The sequence below is a fragment of the Haliotis cracherodii genome, unplaced genomic scaffold (genome assembly GCF_022045235.1).
Source record: "Haliotis cracherodii isolate W230 unplaced genomic scaffold, xgHalCrac1.p SCAF_10, whole genome shotgun sequence".
Taxonomy (NCBI): domain Eukaryota; kingdom Metazoa; phylum Mollusca; class Gastropoda; order Lepetellida; family Haliotidae; genus Haliotis; species Haliotis cracherodii.
In genome coordinates this window covers 33,511,904-33,529,634 of record NW_027266265.1, presented here as the reverse complement: position 1 = coordinate 33,529,634, position 17,731 = coordinate 33,511,904, and the positions used below count along the sequence as shown (strand labels likewise).

General features: G+C 39.9%; 1 protein-coding gene across 1 annotated transcript; it reads right to left on the bottom strand.

Moving 5' to 3' along the window:
* Nucleotides 1-2,952: 2,952 nt before the first annotated feature.
* On the bottom strand, nucleotides 2,953-7,937 carry LOC139449481 (tripartite motif-containing protein 66-like). Its single transcript, XM_071230904.1, has 3 exons — nucleotides 7,871-7,937; nucleotides 6,460-6,750; nucleotides 2,953-6,230 (listed from the first exon to the last, which is right to left on the bottom strand). Exons 2-3 carry the CDS (start codon nucleotides 6,746-6,748, stop codon nucleotides 4,603-4,605), a joined length of 1,917 nt encoding a protein of 638 aa, XP_071087005.1. The 5' UTR covers nucleotides 6,749-6,750; nucleotides 7,871-7,937; the 3' UTR covers nucleotides 2,953-4,602.
* Between the last annotated feature and the right edge of the window lie 9,794 nt (nucleotides 7,938-17,731).

Genomic DNA, 17,731 nt, shown 5'->3' with positions numbered 1-17,731 from the left:
GAGCTGTTGTGTTGTTCTGAGCAGAGAAAATGTCAATTCTAACAACAAGAAAACTGTAGAAATTATACCTTCTCATAATGCTCAGAGTCAGAAGACATTTGTCACTATGCACATGGGATCACAAATACAAACAAGGTGTTCGCAATGATCTGGTATAATAGAGGTAAAAACTCCAACCTGCCACTCTGTCTGATCCCCTGTTTCAAGTGTATTAACCTGATTAGCAGCAAAGGTAAACTTAGTCTTGTTCGCAGATAGTGCACTTTCCTGTGTTCTCCTCTTTTCTGAGAGCTTCTTGTCCAAACATGGGGTCATGCGCTTTTCTGGTCTCTTTCTTCACAAAGCTGTCTCCCTCTCCCCCAAGGTCTATATAAGACCCCTGAACTTCTGATATTGACTAGGGGGGGGGGGGGGGGTAGTTTTCCAACTATTCTGTTAATATTCTCAGAGAAGTACTCTGACATAAGGCAGTCTTTGTATAGCATTCCGACATTCACACAGGAAAATTGAGTGCCAACTCACACTGAAACATATTTTTTCATGGTCACCTTTCGATTGCATAAATACCTCATTTGTGATTGGCCAGTCACTGTGATTCTTTTGTTCGTCATTTTGTATATGTAGTGGTTCCCGGGTTCGATTCCCCACATTGGTACACTGTGTTTAGCCCATTTCTGTTGTCCCCCAGCCGTGACATTGCTGGAATATTGCTTAAAAACGGCGTAAAACCACGCTCACTCTTTGATAACAGAGATACATTAAATGGAAGGGAACAATGAACTTTTCTTGAAAACCACTTAATTCCCCATTATATACCGTTTTGTTAATTAAATCTGGCCAAGAATCGGCATTTAATATATTGAATATCATTTAACAAACATGTCTTTCTAATTAAGATTACTATCACCCAGTGGGCGGGCAATTTTTGTGTTCTGTAACCATGCCAACGGTTTCTACCTAGTATTACGCCTTATCTTGACATTATGTAAACGGATGCAAATTACAAATGCATAACTGTTCAATATAATAAAGATGCATTGTTACACGAAATCAGTTTTATTGTGACCATGTGGATATTGGCCAGAGAGGTTATAACATTTTCTGTTACAATATGCAAACAAGTATTCAAGGTTAATACCCACATGACACCAAAAGAATCAAAGCCAATTATTTGTTTCCAAAATTAAAAGGAACAAATAAATTCAGCGATCAAGGTAAACGTCCATTATACTCCTTCAGCACATAGTTTCTCCCCACACAATATACCTGTGTATGTATCCGACATGAATGAGTGAGTGAGTGAGTTTGGTTTTACGCCGCTTTTAGCAATATTCCAGCAATATCACGGCGGGGGACACCAGAAATGGGCTTCACATATTCTACCCATGTCGGGAATCGAACCCGGGTCTTCGGCGTGACGAGCAAACGGTTTAACCACTAGGCTACCCGACCGCCCCCGACATGAATGAAGACGCTACACCTTAAGCAGCGACTTCTGATGTCAGCTGTTATATAGGTTAGAGAGGTAGGTTCGGGGTACGACCCCCGGATGTGTCATACCAAAAGACGTCAAAAGATGGTGCTTATTGTTGTCCTGCCTGGCACTCTGCATTGAGAGGCTACAATAAGTAATGGTCTGCTCGGAGTCAGTATACTGTGTCTGAGTGGGATATTCATTTTAAACTATAAACTCGGCTTGAATTCAGACCAGTGCAAGCACACAGAGAGAGATGGAGAGAGAAAAGGGGGGTGGGGGTGGGGGGGGGGGGGGGTGGAGAGATGCACGCACGTCGCAATATAAGTGCAATAATCTTGAACGCGACGTTGAACCCAATTTCACCTGACCTCAACTCGTAAACACTTTTACACTGAATGACACCGACACCGACATAATCAGCTGTTCTTGCTGACTAGACAATCAACAGTGCTTTATGGTTACAGCTGAATACAATCGGGTACATCATGAAAGTGTGTGTGTCGCATAAAATATGCTTAGGAAGAAGGAAGACAGCTTGTATTTGCAATAACCAGTTCTAAACTCCATGACATAACATCATGTCAACACCAACACATTTACTAGTTCTTCCATAGTTACGTCCCTTATACAGGCCACATCCCGAATCCCGGTTTGCCGTGATATCTTGTCTCGGTTTGGCAGCACGATATCAGTTCTCCAGTCTCATTTCGTGCTTTCCTCACTACGGCATGGGATCTCAGTGAGCTAGCACTATAAATCGGCATAAGTCCGGACTAGTACAAGCAGCCAAACACACACATACACACACACACACACACACACACACACACACACACACACACACACACACACACACACACACACACACACACACACACACGCATGCATGCACGACGTTATATAAGTGTAATAATCGTGAACCCGACGCTAAACCCAATTTCACCTCACCTCGTGCTTTCTCCCATATCAAGCTGACTAACCATGATATAGGTGAAATGGGGTTTAACGTCGCTTCCAAGAGTATTGCACTTATATAGCGACGTGCATGTACGTGTGTGTGTTTGTGTGGCTGCTTGCTTATAGTGATAGCTCACTGAGATACCATGCCGCAGTTTAACTTGGATACCCCACTCAGACACAGTATACTGACTCCGAACCGACCAGTCCTTGTTTTAGCCCTTTAATGCCGAGCGCAAGACAGGGTAACAACAAGTACCATCTTTTAACGTCTTTTGGTATGACGCAGCCGGGGATCGAAACCCGGACCTTCCGCTCTTCGGGCGGACGCTCTACCACTAGACGACGGAGGCGGTCCCACCATGATATAACTGACATAATGTTCAAAGAGGCGTTAAAATCAATTCACTTTCTAACTCTGTTCCTCAACAAGACAGTTATCTCTGCCACTACTGATGACAGATAATGTATGCATTTGAAGATGCTTATTGCATTTTTCATTGAATTGATTTTCATATTTCGTCCAATGACCACCACAAACGACGACTTCCTGTTTGCAGTGGTAGTTAGTAACCACACGGGAATTGATCAAGTGTTACATGAGTAAACTAAACACATGGAAAGGACAAATACGTGTATGTTGTTAATCAAATGCAGAAATATATCTTTCTGAGTCCACCTAAATAAACACAGGCGTCGCAATAAATTTATAAACTTATATCTCAGACATTTTAAATAACAAGGAAAGACAGGATTGAAAAGACTCATTAAACATTTTAAAATACTTATAAATGGTTTGTTTATTTCCAAGTAGTTCCATCATACTCAAATGTCTCTAAATTGATTGATTAATTGTCATTAATACCGAAAGTTACAAATGCAAACAACATAGTTCATATATTCCAAATCATGGCCATGTCATTCGAAATTCATGTAAATGTTGATAAATTTCTATTTGAACTATAAGCACTGGCATTAAAGGAAATTTCTAACAACTTATAGTGGGAGCGATACATGCACTAGCCATCTGAACTGAGGAGCAATAGAACCCTAGTATATACTTCTACATGTTTTTTGGTGTTAGATATAATTTGATTGAAAACTTTTGAAATAAAATTAAAAATTGAAAAATGAAATCGCATAATACAGAAGAGGTTATGAGTATCTCGGACATCTCATCTTTGAAAAACAATAAACTTGTTTACAACATTTCAAACATGGTAGGGGCCATGTGGTTGCAAATTCATTTCTTGCGTCAGTCTTCACTGAATTTGTTTACACACATTTACCCAGACACAGATGACGTTTCACATACTTTTGCAGGAATGAGTGATGGTTAAATAGAAATGATCAAAATTAAGAACAGTTCTTTACATTTTCAATTACAAAAAAAAAACCGATCGGTATACCTTCTTTTGTCCCTCTGATTATTATTCATCCCAGCTAAGCGTACACCAAAGTATACAGCGTTGACGCATTTTACTCTCAATTCTTCAAAATAACATATCATTACAACCATTTCATCACTTTCAAGTGTGATTTTGTCTTCCAAATGCGAACCTCTGGACAGATTGAATAACTATCGCAGGCAATATAGCAACGCACATGCATGTATGTGTGTGTCTGCTTGTACTAGTCCGGACTGATGCCGATTTATAGTGATAGCTCACTGAGATACCATTCCACAGTTAAACATGAATACTCCACTCAGACACAGTATACTGACTCCGAGCCGATCAGTCCTTGTTGTATATTTCGCCCCTTAATGTCGAGCGCTAGACAGGGTAACAAGAAGTACTATCTTTTGACGTCGTTTGGTATAACGCGGCCGGGGATCGAACCCCGGACCTTCCGCTCTCCGGGCGGTCACTCTACCACTAGACCACGGATGCAGTCCTATCGCAGGAGTCATTAAAAGGGATCGTGTGAAGCGATGCTGAAACAATCAGCTGCAAGACTTTAGTGTGCCTGTCCAGCACTCTCAACCCATTTAAACGCACGTCAAACACACAGTCGTTGTCCCCAAAAGTAATTCTCTCCCATGTCCGGTTCATTCAGCACAGTTTTACAAGCAGTTTGGCGATTTGCAATCAATTAGGTCTTATATACAGCGTATGTGTGACTCAAAGCTAGCTTCTACATGACAGAGTTATGTCTATCTATTTCAGTCAATCCTTCGCAAAGATGAATACTTTCACATGTCCACCGCTGGTAACGTAAAACAAACCATCATCATCCAGATAGATACCACGAGGAAACTCAAGGCCATCATTTTGAGTGAGAACATCTCTGACAAACTGCCCCGACTCTGTCAGCTGAATCACCCTGCATCTGTCTACAAGCAGGATGTCGCCTGTGCTGGTTGTTGTGACCCCCCGAGGATATACCAGAGCTTTGTTTCCAGTAGGGGTGTAGGTGAAAACAACTTCTCCATCACAGGTAACAGATACCAGGGATTTTACCTCCTTATCACTGACTATCAAGTTGTTATTTCTCGTGACATGAATATAGGATGGGTTCTTTATCACACCTGTGTTGATAGATTTAAGAACATTCCCTTTCATATCCAGCACGTCAACAGAGGCACGACTGTCGTCACCACCTGCTACCAGTTGTGAAGAGTTCAGACAGGCTAACCCATAATACATCCTCTTTGTCTTCACAGTTGAGAGTAATTTAGGCTTAGGTTCAAAGTTGATGAAAGCTATTTGTCGTGTGTCTGGCAGAGTAACAGCTGCCTGAGCTCTGCCCACCTTAGCTACTCGACCTGGAACACCGGGAAATTTGAGACATTTCTGGATGTGTGTTGTGTTTGAAGTATAACATGCATGAAGTCTACTATCAAACCTATCTATCACAACAGTTACCTGGATACCATCAACAACTAATACTGCAACATCAAATAAACTATCGAGAAAGTTGAAGGTGTCTCCCTGTCTGCGACAGTCTATTGTTTGCAGGAGAACAGGAGAAGACGTCCGGTCATACAGACCTCCAACAACCTTGACCTCCCCCAGCTGCACCTCATCCGCAGATCTCATGAGTTTATCTGTGTCATGTGTGAAGACAATGGTGGATGGTATTGGTCTCTTGTCCTCACTTGTGTCCTTATCTCTGGATGCTACAGCCACAGTCTCATATATATCATACATGTCTGCTGCACAGTGTGACGTCACAGCTTTGTGTGTGAACTCACGCCGCTGCTGATGCATCTGGAGGTCAATCTCCTGGGACTTTCTGTAGGCTTTCCATTCTTGTACACGTGTCTCAGTGAGTTGGTCGATACGATCCAGCAGTTTCTTTTCTTTTCTCAGAAGAACGTCTACAGCTGCCATGCGTACTTTCTGAACTTGGTTTTTCAACTCCTGTGCGTTCGTCGATAGCTTATCAAGTTTCGAATTTGTTGAAGAAATATTATCAGTGTAAGTTTCAATTTTTTTCTCATGGTTTCTAGTTTCAGTTATCAGACTTTCTTTTACAAGAGGCGTCATTGTATCTATGGTTTCAACATCATCACACTTCCTGTGTTTGATACTGCAGCATACAGTACAAATTGCCATCCTGCAATCTTTACAAAACAGTTTTATCTTCTCATCCTTGTGAATTCTGCACATAAAGCGCTGTACCTTTGGTTTCCTGTTACTATGGATACGTAAGTCAATCACTTCATGGTCACGTGACAGCGGCATCTTCTTGTGTAACTTGAGACATCCATCACAGAAGACATCGTCACAAATGGTGCACCATATTGTACCTGGAGTTGTCTCCCCATCTCCTTTGCACACGCTACAGGTATCTAAACATAAAGCACAGCATGTTACAAAAAATGCAATTTCTAGAACACACAACCACATACTACAACTTTTAATACATACTGTATGTTTACGAGCCATAGTTGTTAGGTGTATAAATGTCAATATAAACCAGCTCACTTCGAACTCAATCCTTCTCACTTTAATAAATATAAAAACTGCATTTCCAATACCTTGATGTGCAAGACATGAAAACGTTTAAAGACTCCCTACCTGACGATTCCCCCAAATCGTCCATCAGCCCCTGGATGACGTGGCTTGGTTTCAGCTGTCTGACCCACTTCTCTACTGGACTGTCAGGGTTGGCCACCTTTGTCAGTTGTCTACAGGAGGGACATGGAATAGACTTGGCTTGAATTGCTTTAGGCTGTGTTTTGGTGTATTTCAACAAACAGGACTTACAGAAAGTGTGATTGCACTGAAGTGTGGCAGGGTCTGTGAACACTTCTGTACAGATGACACAGGTCAGATGGTTGTCCGTCAATTTCTTTGCGGTGGCCATTTCTGATGGAAAGAAATAGTCCGACTTAGCTATGTCTTCAGTACGAGTTTATGAAAATATATTTCATGGAGCTAAGTATCTCCAATGATCTATTCTTGCAGTGATCATAATAAAACACACACACAAAAAACACACATATACATGCATAATTACACACACACACACGTACATACTCTCATACACACACACATACATACATACATACATACATACATACATACATACATACATACATACATACATACATACATACATACATACAAACACACACACATACATGCATAGTTACACACACACACACACATACATGCATACAAACACACACACATACATGCATAGTTACACACACACACACACATACATGCATACAAACACACACACATACATGCATAGTTACACACACACACACACACACACACACACATACGTACATACTCTCATACACACATACGTACAAACATATATACATACATACAAACACACATACATACATACAAACATACATACATACATACATACATACATACATACATACATACATACATACATACATACATACATACACACACAGATACAATCTTATTCATGCGCACACACGCACACACACACAATACATACATACATACATACATACATACATACATATATATAGATATATATACAGACACACACACACATACATACATATGTACACACACATATATAAACACACATACATGCACACACACACACCATTTTGATTCCATGTTCAGCTACGGGTCCTGTGTCCAGTACAATGGTATACTGATAAAGGGGCATAACTCTAATATTCATATACAAATTTGCGACGCTAGTATAAACAGTCACCACTGCATAACTCTTGAAACAAACACGTGCGACATATGGTAACGTCGTTTTGAAGCGACCTAGCAGTACATTCAACATCTGTTAACATGTTACACTTATTTCAACCTGCAAGGCAGGACTCGAGGAATGTTCAAGCTACTTTCGTTATTGAACTTCAATGTACCTTGATGTCGACTGTATTTCAAATATATGGGTGGTTTTAACATGAGTCTATGTGCAATGAATCCGAAAACAACATATTCCTATTGTATTTCAACAGAGATCTAGTGTTGTTACCTTTACAGATAAGCAACTTGGTCGAGCACCCGGGGTAGACTGTTTTTCACTTCCTGGTCGTTGCCTCAGCCACACTGATGATCACGTGACATGTTTAAGCTATCGGGGAGAATGTATGTGAACACGTGACACGCGAATCTCGTACACTGTGACACGGTCTCTCAGATCTATTGTGAGCAGTCAGCAGATATATCATGTTGTGAGAGTTTATTGTGACGAAACACTATTGGAATAACAAATACAATCTTCCCAATACTACGTCATATGTGAAGTACTGTGCGCCGTGTTCAACTACTATAATATATAAAATACACAGAACACAGTACAGTAAATCATGAATCATTCATATTATATTTGCAATGAATCACTTTATGAGTATATTCGATTTCTGTTGAAATAAACAGAATAAAGAAGCTGTTGCGTTGTTCTTAGCAGAGAAAATGTCAATTCTAACAACAAGAAAACTGTAGAAATTATATCTTCCCATCATGCCCCAAGTCAGAAGACATTTGTCACTATGTACATGAGATCAAAGTTCGGCTCAGGGTCTATGTTACAGTTGTAAGAGTCATACTTGTTATAGATAAAAAAAGAAAGTTAGTGAATATAGAGCACGGTATAATGATATTTTACATTGTAATCACAATATTAATATATTAAACTTCACCAATAAAGATTTTTTACAAAGCCTTCATTGTTTTAATACAACCGAGGTAAACAATGTTAGTTAACTCACATAACTAAAATATCGATTAAATAACCTATAATTATTAAGTAAATAAGTTTGAAAAGCCCTAACAAACAACGTGTTGTGACATCTGCTTTTAGACCTCGCGCAAAGCGAGCGAGTTTTGAATACAGCAAACAGCTGAGAAAGCTATGTAAAATACAGACTAAATACTGAAATACAGATTAAATAACGTGACTGAATATTGCAGAAAGTGCTGATGATAAGTTAATTATATTATACACAAAATGCTCCTCAGCAAATAACATAATTCATATCGTTTGTAGACCATCTGCTCTTTCAAATCAACCACCCACATATAGACAGGCGACATACCTCATAATCAAACCCTACCACATCTTCCTGAGGCAAGGGGTTAACTGACTATTGCTTTTACAGTCAGTGAATTCCCCTGCCTCGGGAAGATGACCCTACCACAGCCCAGCAGCAATGTGTAACCACTATGAATGCAACGCGCTAAAAACTTAACAATATACGCTATACGCACCGATGTTAATCTATCAATTCTCGAACAAAAAAATACCCAAATAAAATTATCATTTTGCAGTAACACTTTAGATGGGCCTTGAGTCCATACATATGTAATTTGAACCTGTGTCAAATTAAATAAATAATATACCATCAAACCCTGATCTTTATTGACATGTTCATATTTAGGAACATCGATGTTTTACATTAACAAACCGACCATGGAGGCCCAGATGCTTAAACTTTGAATAACCTGTAAATAAGGATTAAAGTACCATCTGCATGGCCGTGAACATTAAACAGAACTTTAAAAATACAATGTAAATAAATAGAGGATCTTACCCTTGTGTCTTTTGTTAGGAAACGAGCGTTGACATATTTCACCCAATGATTCACTATATGATAATGTAACTGCCACGATATCAACCTCGTGTATATGTCCTCTGATTCACTATATGGTAATCTGACAATATCAACCTCATATATTTCCCCAGTAATTCACTGCATGTAATGTAACTGTCACAACCTCACGTTGATTCACGATATCATGTAACTGTCACGATCGCATATATTCATATATTTCCCTGTGATTTACAATATGAAAATTTAACTGTTACGACTTCAAATCTCGTAAATTTCCCCTATTGATTTACTATATGACAATGCAACTGTCACGACCTCCATCTCATATATTTCCTTGTGCGTTTTAGGTTTTCTAATTTAGTATTTATTCGGAACACATTCTATATAATTTGCTTTTACAATAAACTCACAAATTTATCATATGATAGAATTGTTCTGATGTCTGGAGTTGGTCACATAACGTCCCCTGTTCTCATCCCATGTTAAACTGTGTGTTACTTCTCCATCAGTTAGCATGTTATTACCATGCCAAATATTTTGCGAAAAAAGAAAGTACCACTAGGCGGAAAGAAGGTCACAATCTAACTTATTGCGAAATAGTGATAGTGATAACACCTTTTAGGAGTGTGTGAGTGAGTATGTATGGTCTTACGCCGCCTTTAGCAATATTCCAGCAATATCACGACGGGGGACACCAGAAATCGGCTTCACACATTGTACCCATGTCGGGAATCGAACCCGGGTCTTCGGCTTTAACCACTAGGCTACCCGACAGCCCCTCCTTTTAGGTTTTGACTGTTATATTCGAAATTATTTGAAGATCCTAGGTTTGTTAGATTATGGGAATGTATATAAACATTACAGGAACACCACGTGTCTCAACTACAGACCAAATTATTTTGTTTGTTTGTTTGTTTGTTATTTAACACTGGACTCAGCAATATTCCAGCCATATGACGGCGGTCTGAAAAATAATCGAGTTTGGACCAGACAATCTAATATTTGACATCATGAGCATCGATTCACGCAATAGGGATACGGTGACATGCATCAACCAAGTCATCGACCACCCGATCCCTTTAGACGCCTCTTACAACAGCATGGGTAGCTGAAGGCCTATTCTAGCCCGGATCTTCTCGGGTACCAGTTTATTAATACGACATGCCACGAAGGTTCTATTTCTTCTACACTATATGTTGTTGGTTATCATGAAGGGAAACACTGATTTAACGGTATGTTACTACATATAACATGACGAATACACGACCACAAAAACATACCTTTTAATGAAATAGCCATTTGATATACATAGGTGCACAAAATCCCTTTCTTTCCATTGGAATACATGTAAGGGATTACTGATTGAAGCGCTCGTAACAGATAGATAGATAGATCATCTTTATTTCCTCCAGTTGATGAAGATACATTGATATGAGATATAAATGTATAAATATATAACAGCTGATATATTGTATGTACAGACAGTTTCACATCGTTATCAAATGATGTTTCTTAGTAGGTTTTTCCACATTTTAACAGTTTTACAAACACGAAGTGGCGTTATCTGCATGCCTTCCTTCCTTCATTCCTTCCTTCATTCATTCATTCCTTCATTTATTTATTTATTTATTTATTTATTTATTTATTTATGTATTTAATGTGAAGCCCAAAACTCAAAACACCATGAGCACAAGAAATGTCACTTCCGTCAATAGAGGCTGCGGCAAAGGAAAAGGAAAGCTGATCCAAGCTGAGAGTATGTATTTATGGTACATAGAGGTGAGGCGATTTTGATCAAGTCACTTTGGTAGAGTGGAGAATCGCCTGAGAATCACAGTATTTCAGTTACATGTATATCACGATGTGTCAGCTCTTATTGTGTGACGGTGTGTGTGTGTGTGTGTGTGTGTGTGTGTGTGTGTGTGTGTGTGTGTGTGGTGTTACGACGTTAAATCTCTTATCTTTCCCTCATGATTAACTATATGACAATGTAACTGTTACGACCTCAAATCTCGTATATTTCCCCAGTGATTAACTATATGAAAATGTAACTGTTACGACCTCAAATCTCATATATTTCGTTTTTACTTTGTTGCTTCCAACGAGTACATAAAAACATCATCAGGGAGAATCACTCACTCATGTGATCTGGCTGTTGCACATAAAGGTAATCCGTGTCACTGAGGCATAAGGTTCTATAGTGTGTAATGGTGAACAATCGACGCCTTGATCCAGCTAATATATTTTGGAAGAAAAAATATGTACATGCACTTGAGCTTGGAGCTTGGTTAATCGTATTGAATGAAGCGGTCAGAAAATCTCCCGTAAAACACTGCTTTCTCAGTCACTTGAGAACTCCAACAATTTTGGAGTCTTGAAACTGTTCGAGACATACTTCTCATTTTCAAATACATGCTGTCTATCTAGATTAGTTGAAACTGTTTCGTATTCTGTAGACATAATAATAGTTTTGTCTTCAGATTTGAGTGGGACAGAGGCGATTCACAACCCCCTGATTATTATACTTTGTTTCTCATCACCATACCATATATGGTAAGCCCCTAAGACCTGCATCACGGTAGTTTCGGTCATATTAGGGCGAGGCGAGGTGAAATTAGGCTTAATATTGCGTCTGTGCGTGTGCGTGTGCGTGTGCGTGCCTGTCACGGTATACTCCGAGCCAACCAGTCCTCGTTTTATTCCCTTAATGCCGAACGCCAGGCAGTGCCACCTATCAACGTCTTTTGGTATGACACGGCCGACCCCCGACCTTCCGCTCTCCGGACAGACGCTCTATCACTAGACCACGGAGGCGATCCATTCACCGAGTGTACATTACGTGTTAAAACTTCAATACCTTTCAAACCCAACTCACACAGTATATAAAGAAAACAAACATTTGTTGAAACAACTTCTCTAAAAACAAGGATACAGACCTCTGGAATTATAACAAAATAAAAAATTGATGTAAAAACATTTCTTTAAAATCGATAATTAAGGCTATGGTGGATTGGTTGGTTCGTTGTTTAACGCCGCACTCAGCAATATTCCAGCTATATGACGGGGGGTCTGTAAATAATCGAGTCTGGACCAAGCAATCCAGTGATTAATATCATGAGCATAGATCCACGCATTTGGGATCAATGACATGCATCAACCAAGTCAGTGCGACTGACCACACGATCCCGTTAGTCGCCTTTTACGACAAGCATAGTCGCCTTTTACGGCAAGCATGGGTTGCTGAAGACCTATTCTACCCCTTATCTTCACGGGTCTAAGCTATGGAAGAAATGACCAATTAACTCTATAATACTTTATATTATTATAGTTATATACATATATGTTTATGTTTAAGAACGCATGTGTACAAATAAGATAAGGTGTACTTCGTTCATAATACAATGTAAAATCTGAAGAAGATTTGATCTCATAAGAGTTGATCAAATTTACACAGAGATCTTCCGTCATTCGAGGTCAGGCGAAACAGTCCTTTACCGAATACATTCCACCAGACATGATGGACATCCGATACACTGCAAATACAGTGGACAGGTCTAATGTAATCACAGCTAACGTGAGTCTCCTACAGGTCACAGATCACACATGAGGTCACACATTTACATATCTCCTGCTGTATGTCTTCCAGACTCGCATCTTCCCGGGCAGTGCTTGTACAGAGATATATTGACATAAAGTTCTTAATATGAACTCTGCAAACATGCCTCCACTCACGTTACCTATAGCATTTGTCAGATTTGATTGATATAGGCTCGGACAATAATTGATTGCAAATTTGCCCGACCATTAAACAAGAGAGTTGTGAAGCGTCTTCACTTGATATGTCCCTGTCAAACAGATGTAAACGATAGAGTGATTAGAATCCGGCTCTACGGGAAATGAGTCTGAGAAGGAATGCTAATTTCAATTAACTGTTGTTATGCAAGGTATTTCGTGCATGTTGAAAGGTAATTATTTTTCTAAATCATCAATAGTCTCAAGGAACATGACATGGGCCGACATATATTGTATTGCCTTAAGGGTAAACTCAAGTCAATTTTAATTCGGCTTTTCCTGAGATGGGTCTAATCTGGCAATATATTTATAAAGGAAGTTATTGTTGTGTATTTGCTTTCCTTGTACCGTGATGTAAACGGCAAAAGAAAGTATACACTTGAAAATTCGATTTGACCAAACAATTACAAACTTAATCAAAACGTTACTAGGCTGAAAACAGTCGCCGAAACACTGCAAATGTAAGGTACAAAACACAACTATGATACCCGTATCTAATACATCACCATCAAATAACCATATTTTGTTTGTTTCATTTTTAGCCACCATCATACACAGGTGTATACTTTCTTTTATCCGTCAGTTTATGGTACACAAGATTGCCCGGCTGTCGGTTTAGACAGTGCCGACTGTATTAAAGTAATCTTACATCCACGCTCTCTGGTATTTATACAGTTACCTCCTTGGAGTACATACATTTTATTTTTTCTCATATTCTCATTTTTTGTTGTACTCGTAATATACATCATCGCATATAAACCTTTCATAACAAAATATTCCGGCTTGATCAAGGTGCGCTCTTTATCCCTGATTCTGTAAACATTAATGTCAAACCATTTTTCATGTTTCAACTCTCATTATATCCTCATGCCCATCAAATTTGCGTTTACCAAGTTATTTGTTTGTCGTGCTATATGTCCTGTTTCAGAATGCAACTGGTTTAGACACATGTGTATGTACACTCTTAAGAAAACAACGCATTTGAGATAATGAGAATGTTGATTTTGCTTAACATGAAACATTCAATACAACTGCAATATTTTTGATTGAACGATTTTATAATGATAGTCCTTATAATGATAACATATAGCAAAACCCTTAAAATGGGCCAATTTCTACTAGGCCTTAGGATACCTTTACTATTGGGCAGTTTGGTAAGGACTACAGGACTAGTGGCAATTTCTAACGCTGACCTATATAACCTATACAAGTCCGTGGTCACATGTTCGTTGACTGGTTCAGTGCACAAACAGCCGTTTTAAACTTATGTAGCTTCACACAACAATTTCTGTAAGACTGCACGAAAAGGAAAGGAAAATAAAAACAGAATGCACGTGGGTGCATGTGTAGTGACAATTACTATAAAAGGTCAAACGTTAGTCAACATTTTGTCATACGTTTGTCGGCTTATTGGAAGTGTGGAACTACCGAGACTCAATGTTCCCAATCGCAGCAGTTGTCAGCAGTTGCACGTTTTATCATCGTACACCAACCATGGGATCGGTATAGCCGCCTCAATTCAACCCAAGATCGCCCGAGAAGTGGGAGACCAAGAGTCACCTCCCCTGCACAAGATCGCTACATCCGGGACGACAACGCATGGGATGGAGCAACACCGTACAGACATGGATTTCGAGAACCTGGCGTGGAGTCTGGTTCAGTGATGAATCGCGATTTCTCCTCCAACGCCCATATGGAAGACAGCGTTTCTACCGACGTCGAAATGAACGTTCGACAGGTCGACAGATTCTGTGGCGAAAATGCCATATCCTACACACGGAGATCTGACTTGATGGTTAAGGGGAATCTGACAGCAAATCAGTACCATCGACCAAATTCTTTAACGTCACCTTCTTCCGATTATCAACCGGATACGAACAACGCACCACCATACACACTTCATAATTCAGACACCAATGTCTTGCTGTGGCCTTCCAGATCTCTGGATCTGAACCTAGTAGACTATCTGTGGTATGAACTCGATAGACGTGTACGTCAACGTCAACATACGCCACAGACACTCGCACAACTGGCCACCGCGTTGCAGGAAGAATGGAGGAGAATTCCACAGGACGGAATCCGTAGGAGTAGAGCAGTGATAACAGCACACGGGGGTAACTCAACGTACTGATCGGAACGCCCCCCTCGTGGACCTACGTGTCTTGTGACAGGACAATCAGTATTGCCATTATGTCTACAGAACATGTGACCGCCTCCGTGGTCAAGTGGTAGGCCCCGGAGAGCGGAAGGTCGGGGGTTCGATCCCCGGCTGCGTCATACCAAAAGACGTTAAAAGATGGTACTTGTTGTTACCCTGTCTGGCGCTCGGCATTAAGGGACTAAAAACAAGGACCGGTCGACTGTTCTTGAAGTGTGTATGTAGTATGGCCACAGGCAGACAATCTTCCCGAGTCAAGTTTCAACCCTTGTCGAACGAGGTTGCAATTATGCAGTTATATTTATAGACTAACGAGTTTATGCACAGTCCAATCAAAATCGCGTCACGAAATCAACGTCCGGTTCGTAAACTGCCATGCAGAATTCGGCTGACTGCAGGATTTGCAGAGCACGTGTACCAGCCACTGGTGGCGCTAAAATCGAACGAAGAAATTCCGGCCTAGATCGGTAAGAATGGAACTGGACTTTTTAGGTCAGTTAACTCCATTGGCACGGGAAGATGTAGACAGACAGGGTATCAGGGCGAGGGATATCCACTTAAAATTGAAATGCAACCGTTAAACCAGACACCATTCTTCCCGGACGATCTTCAGCACACTCATACACAGCAAAACGGAATTTTGTTAATCTGGGCGATATCAATGGTTGAGGTACCGTCCGGATTAACGAGGTTTTACCGTATATCATCCTTTATGCTGACATCATTAAACCAGAAATCTACGTTCGGGGTAGAAGTGCAGTTAAACTGCTCAACTCAGATTTAATGTTTTATAGCTGGAATATTGCTGAGTGCGACGTTAAACAACAAACATACAATAATATTCTGGTGCTTTGTGCGGTTTCATGGTCATGTTTATAATTTTATTATGTTGTTGTTTACAAACGTACAAACCTAAATATAAACACTGATGTTGATCGATTAAAATGGATCTAATGAAAACATGGAACTGGTTCATTCATCAAATAGGTAGTATTAATGTTTAAAAAATGAACGTCAGAAACGTATTTTTTGTTTAGGCCAAAATATCTGTACAAATTTAACAAACGTTAGTTCTATTGCATACTCAGACGTGTACATGTATAGCCAACATGTGGTTATTTTTACGTCACAAGATGTCAACATTTTGATAATGGTTCAAATGATAGTCGTCATTACAAATAGGACCCGTGAAGATTGGGGTAAATAGGTCTCAAGCAACCCATGCTTGGCGTAAGAGACGACTATGCTTGTCGCGAGAGGCGGCTGACGGGATCGGGTGATCAGGCTCCCTGACTTAGTTGATGCATGTCATCGTATCCCAATTGCGTGGATCGATGCTCATGATGTCAATCACTGGATTGTCTGGTCCAGACTCTATTGTTTACAGACTTACGTCATATAACTGGAATATTGCTGAGTGCGGAGTTAAACAACAAACAAACATATATTAGGCTTTTTTCAGATAGAACTGAACATTTTTTTTATATTTCCTACTGTGTGGCTGAGGCTGTGGAAGAGGGGAGACTCACCCAGCTCGTCAACTGATAATGCTATCTTTTGAAGTCCATGAGGTTTATTTACATGCGTATTTTGGAGGTCCATTACAGTTTGAAGACATAGCCAGGAAGGTTTGTTATCACTGATTGTACAGGCCGTTATCATCCCCCGGGGAAACTGTTGACATCGTGGCTTCTCATTCTTGGATAATTGACGTCGTGTTTGAAGCATGGCACTTTTGTGTGTTCCCCTGTATCTTACCCTATCTTTAATGGACTGCTTAGCAAAATAATTACATTTTTTTAAATGTTTTATCGTAATGGTACCTTTAAATTAGACAACGCTTGGCAGATGTTAAAATTTTACAAGAAAATAATTGAGATGTAATTTTTTTTTACATGTTTTTTTTCTCAAGAATTTCAAATTCTACATCATTTTGTTGGATACGTGATGACCTGATTGAGATCCACTGGGAGTTCATTGCTACGTAATGTTTCCGACCCACAGGGGATTCCGATTCAGAGCAGAATCCAGTTCCCCAGGCTTGTCTTAAGGGGTGATTAATGTGTATCGGGTGGTTAAAATGTATGACATGGCTGATTGTGTATCCACGTGTCCCACGGTTACACGTGCTAAAGGCCACAAGTCTGCCTGGCAGGCTCGCCTATTTACAGGCCGTATGGTATAGCTGGATAATGTGACGTAAAACAACATTCACTCACGCATTCAAGGAAATCATGTTTATAATATCTAGAGCCGTATCAGATGACTCTAATTTCGGTATCATAAATAGTGGTGATTCCAGGTGTTTGCTGAAAAGGTGAACGTATCCTAC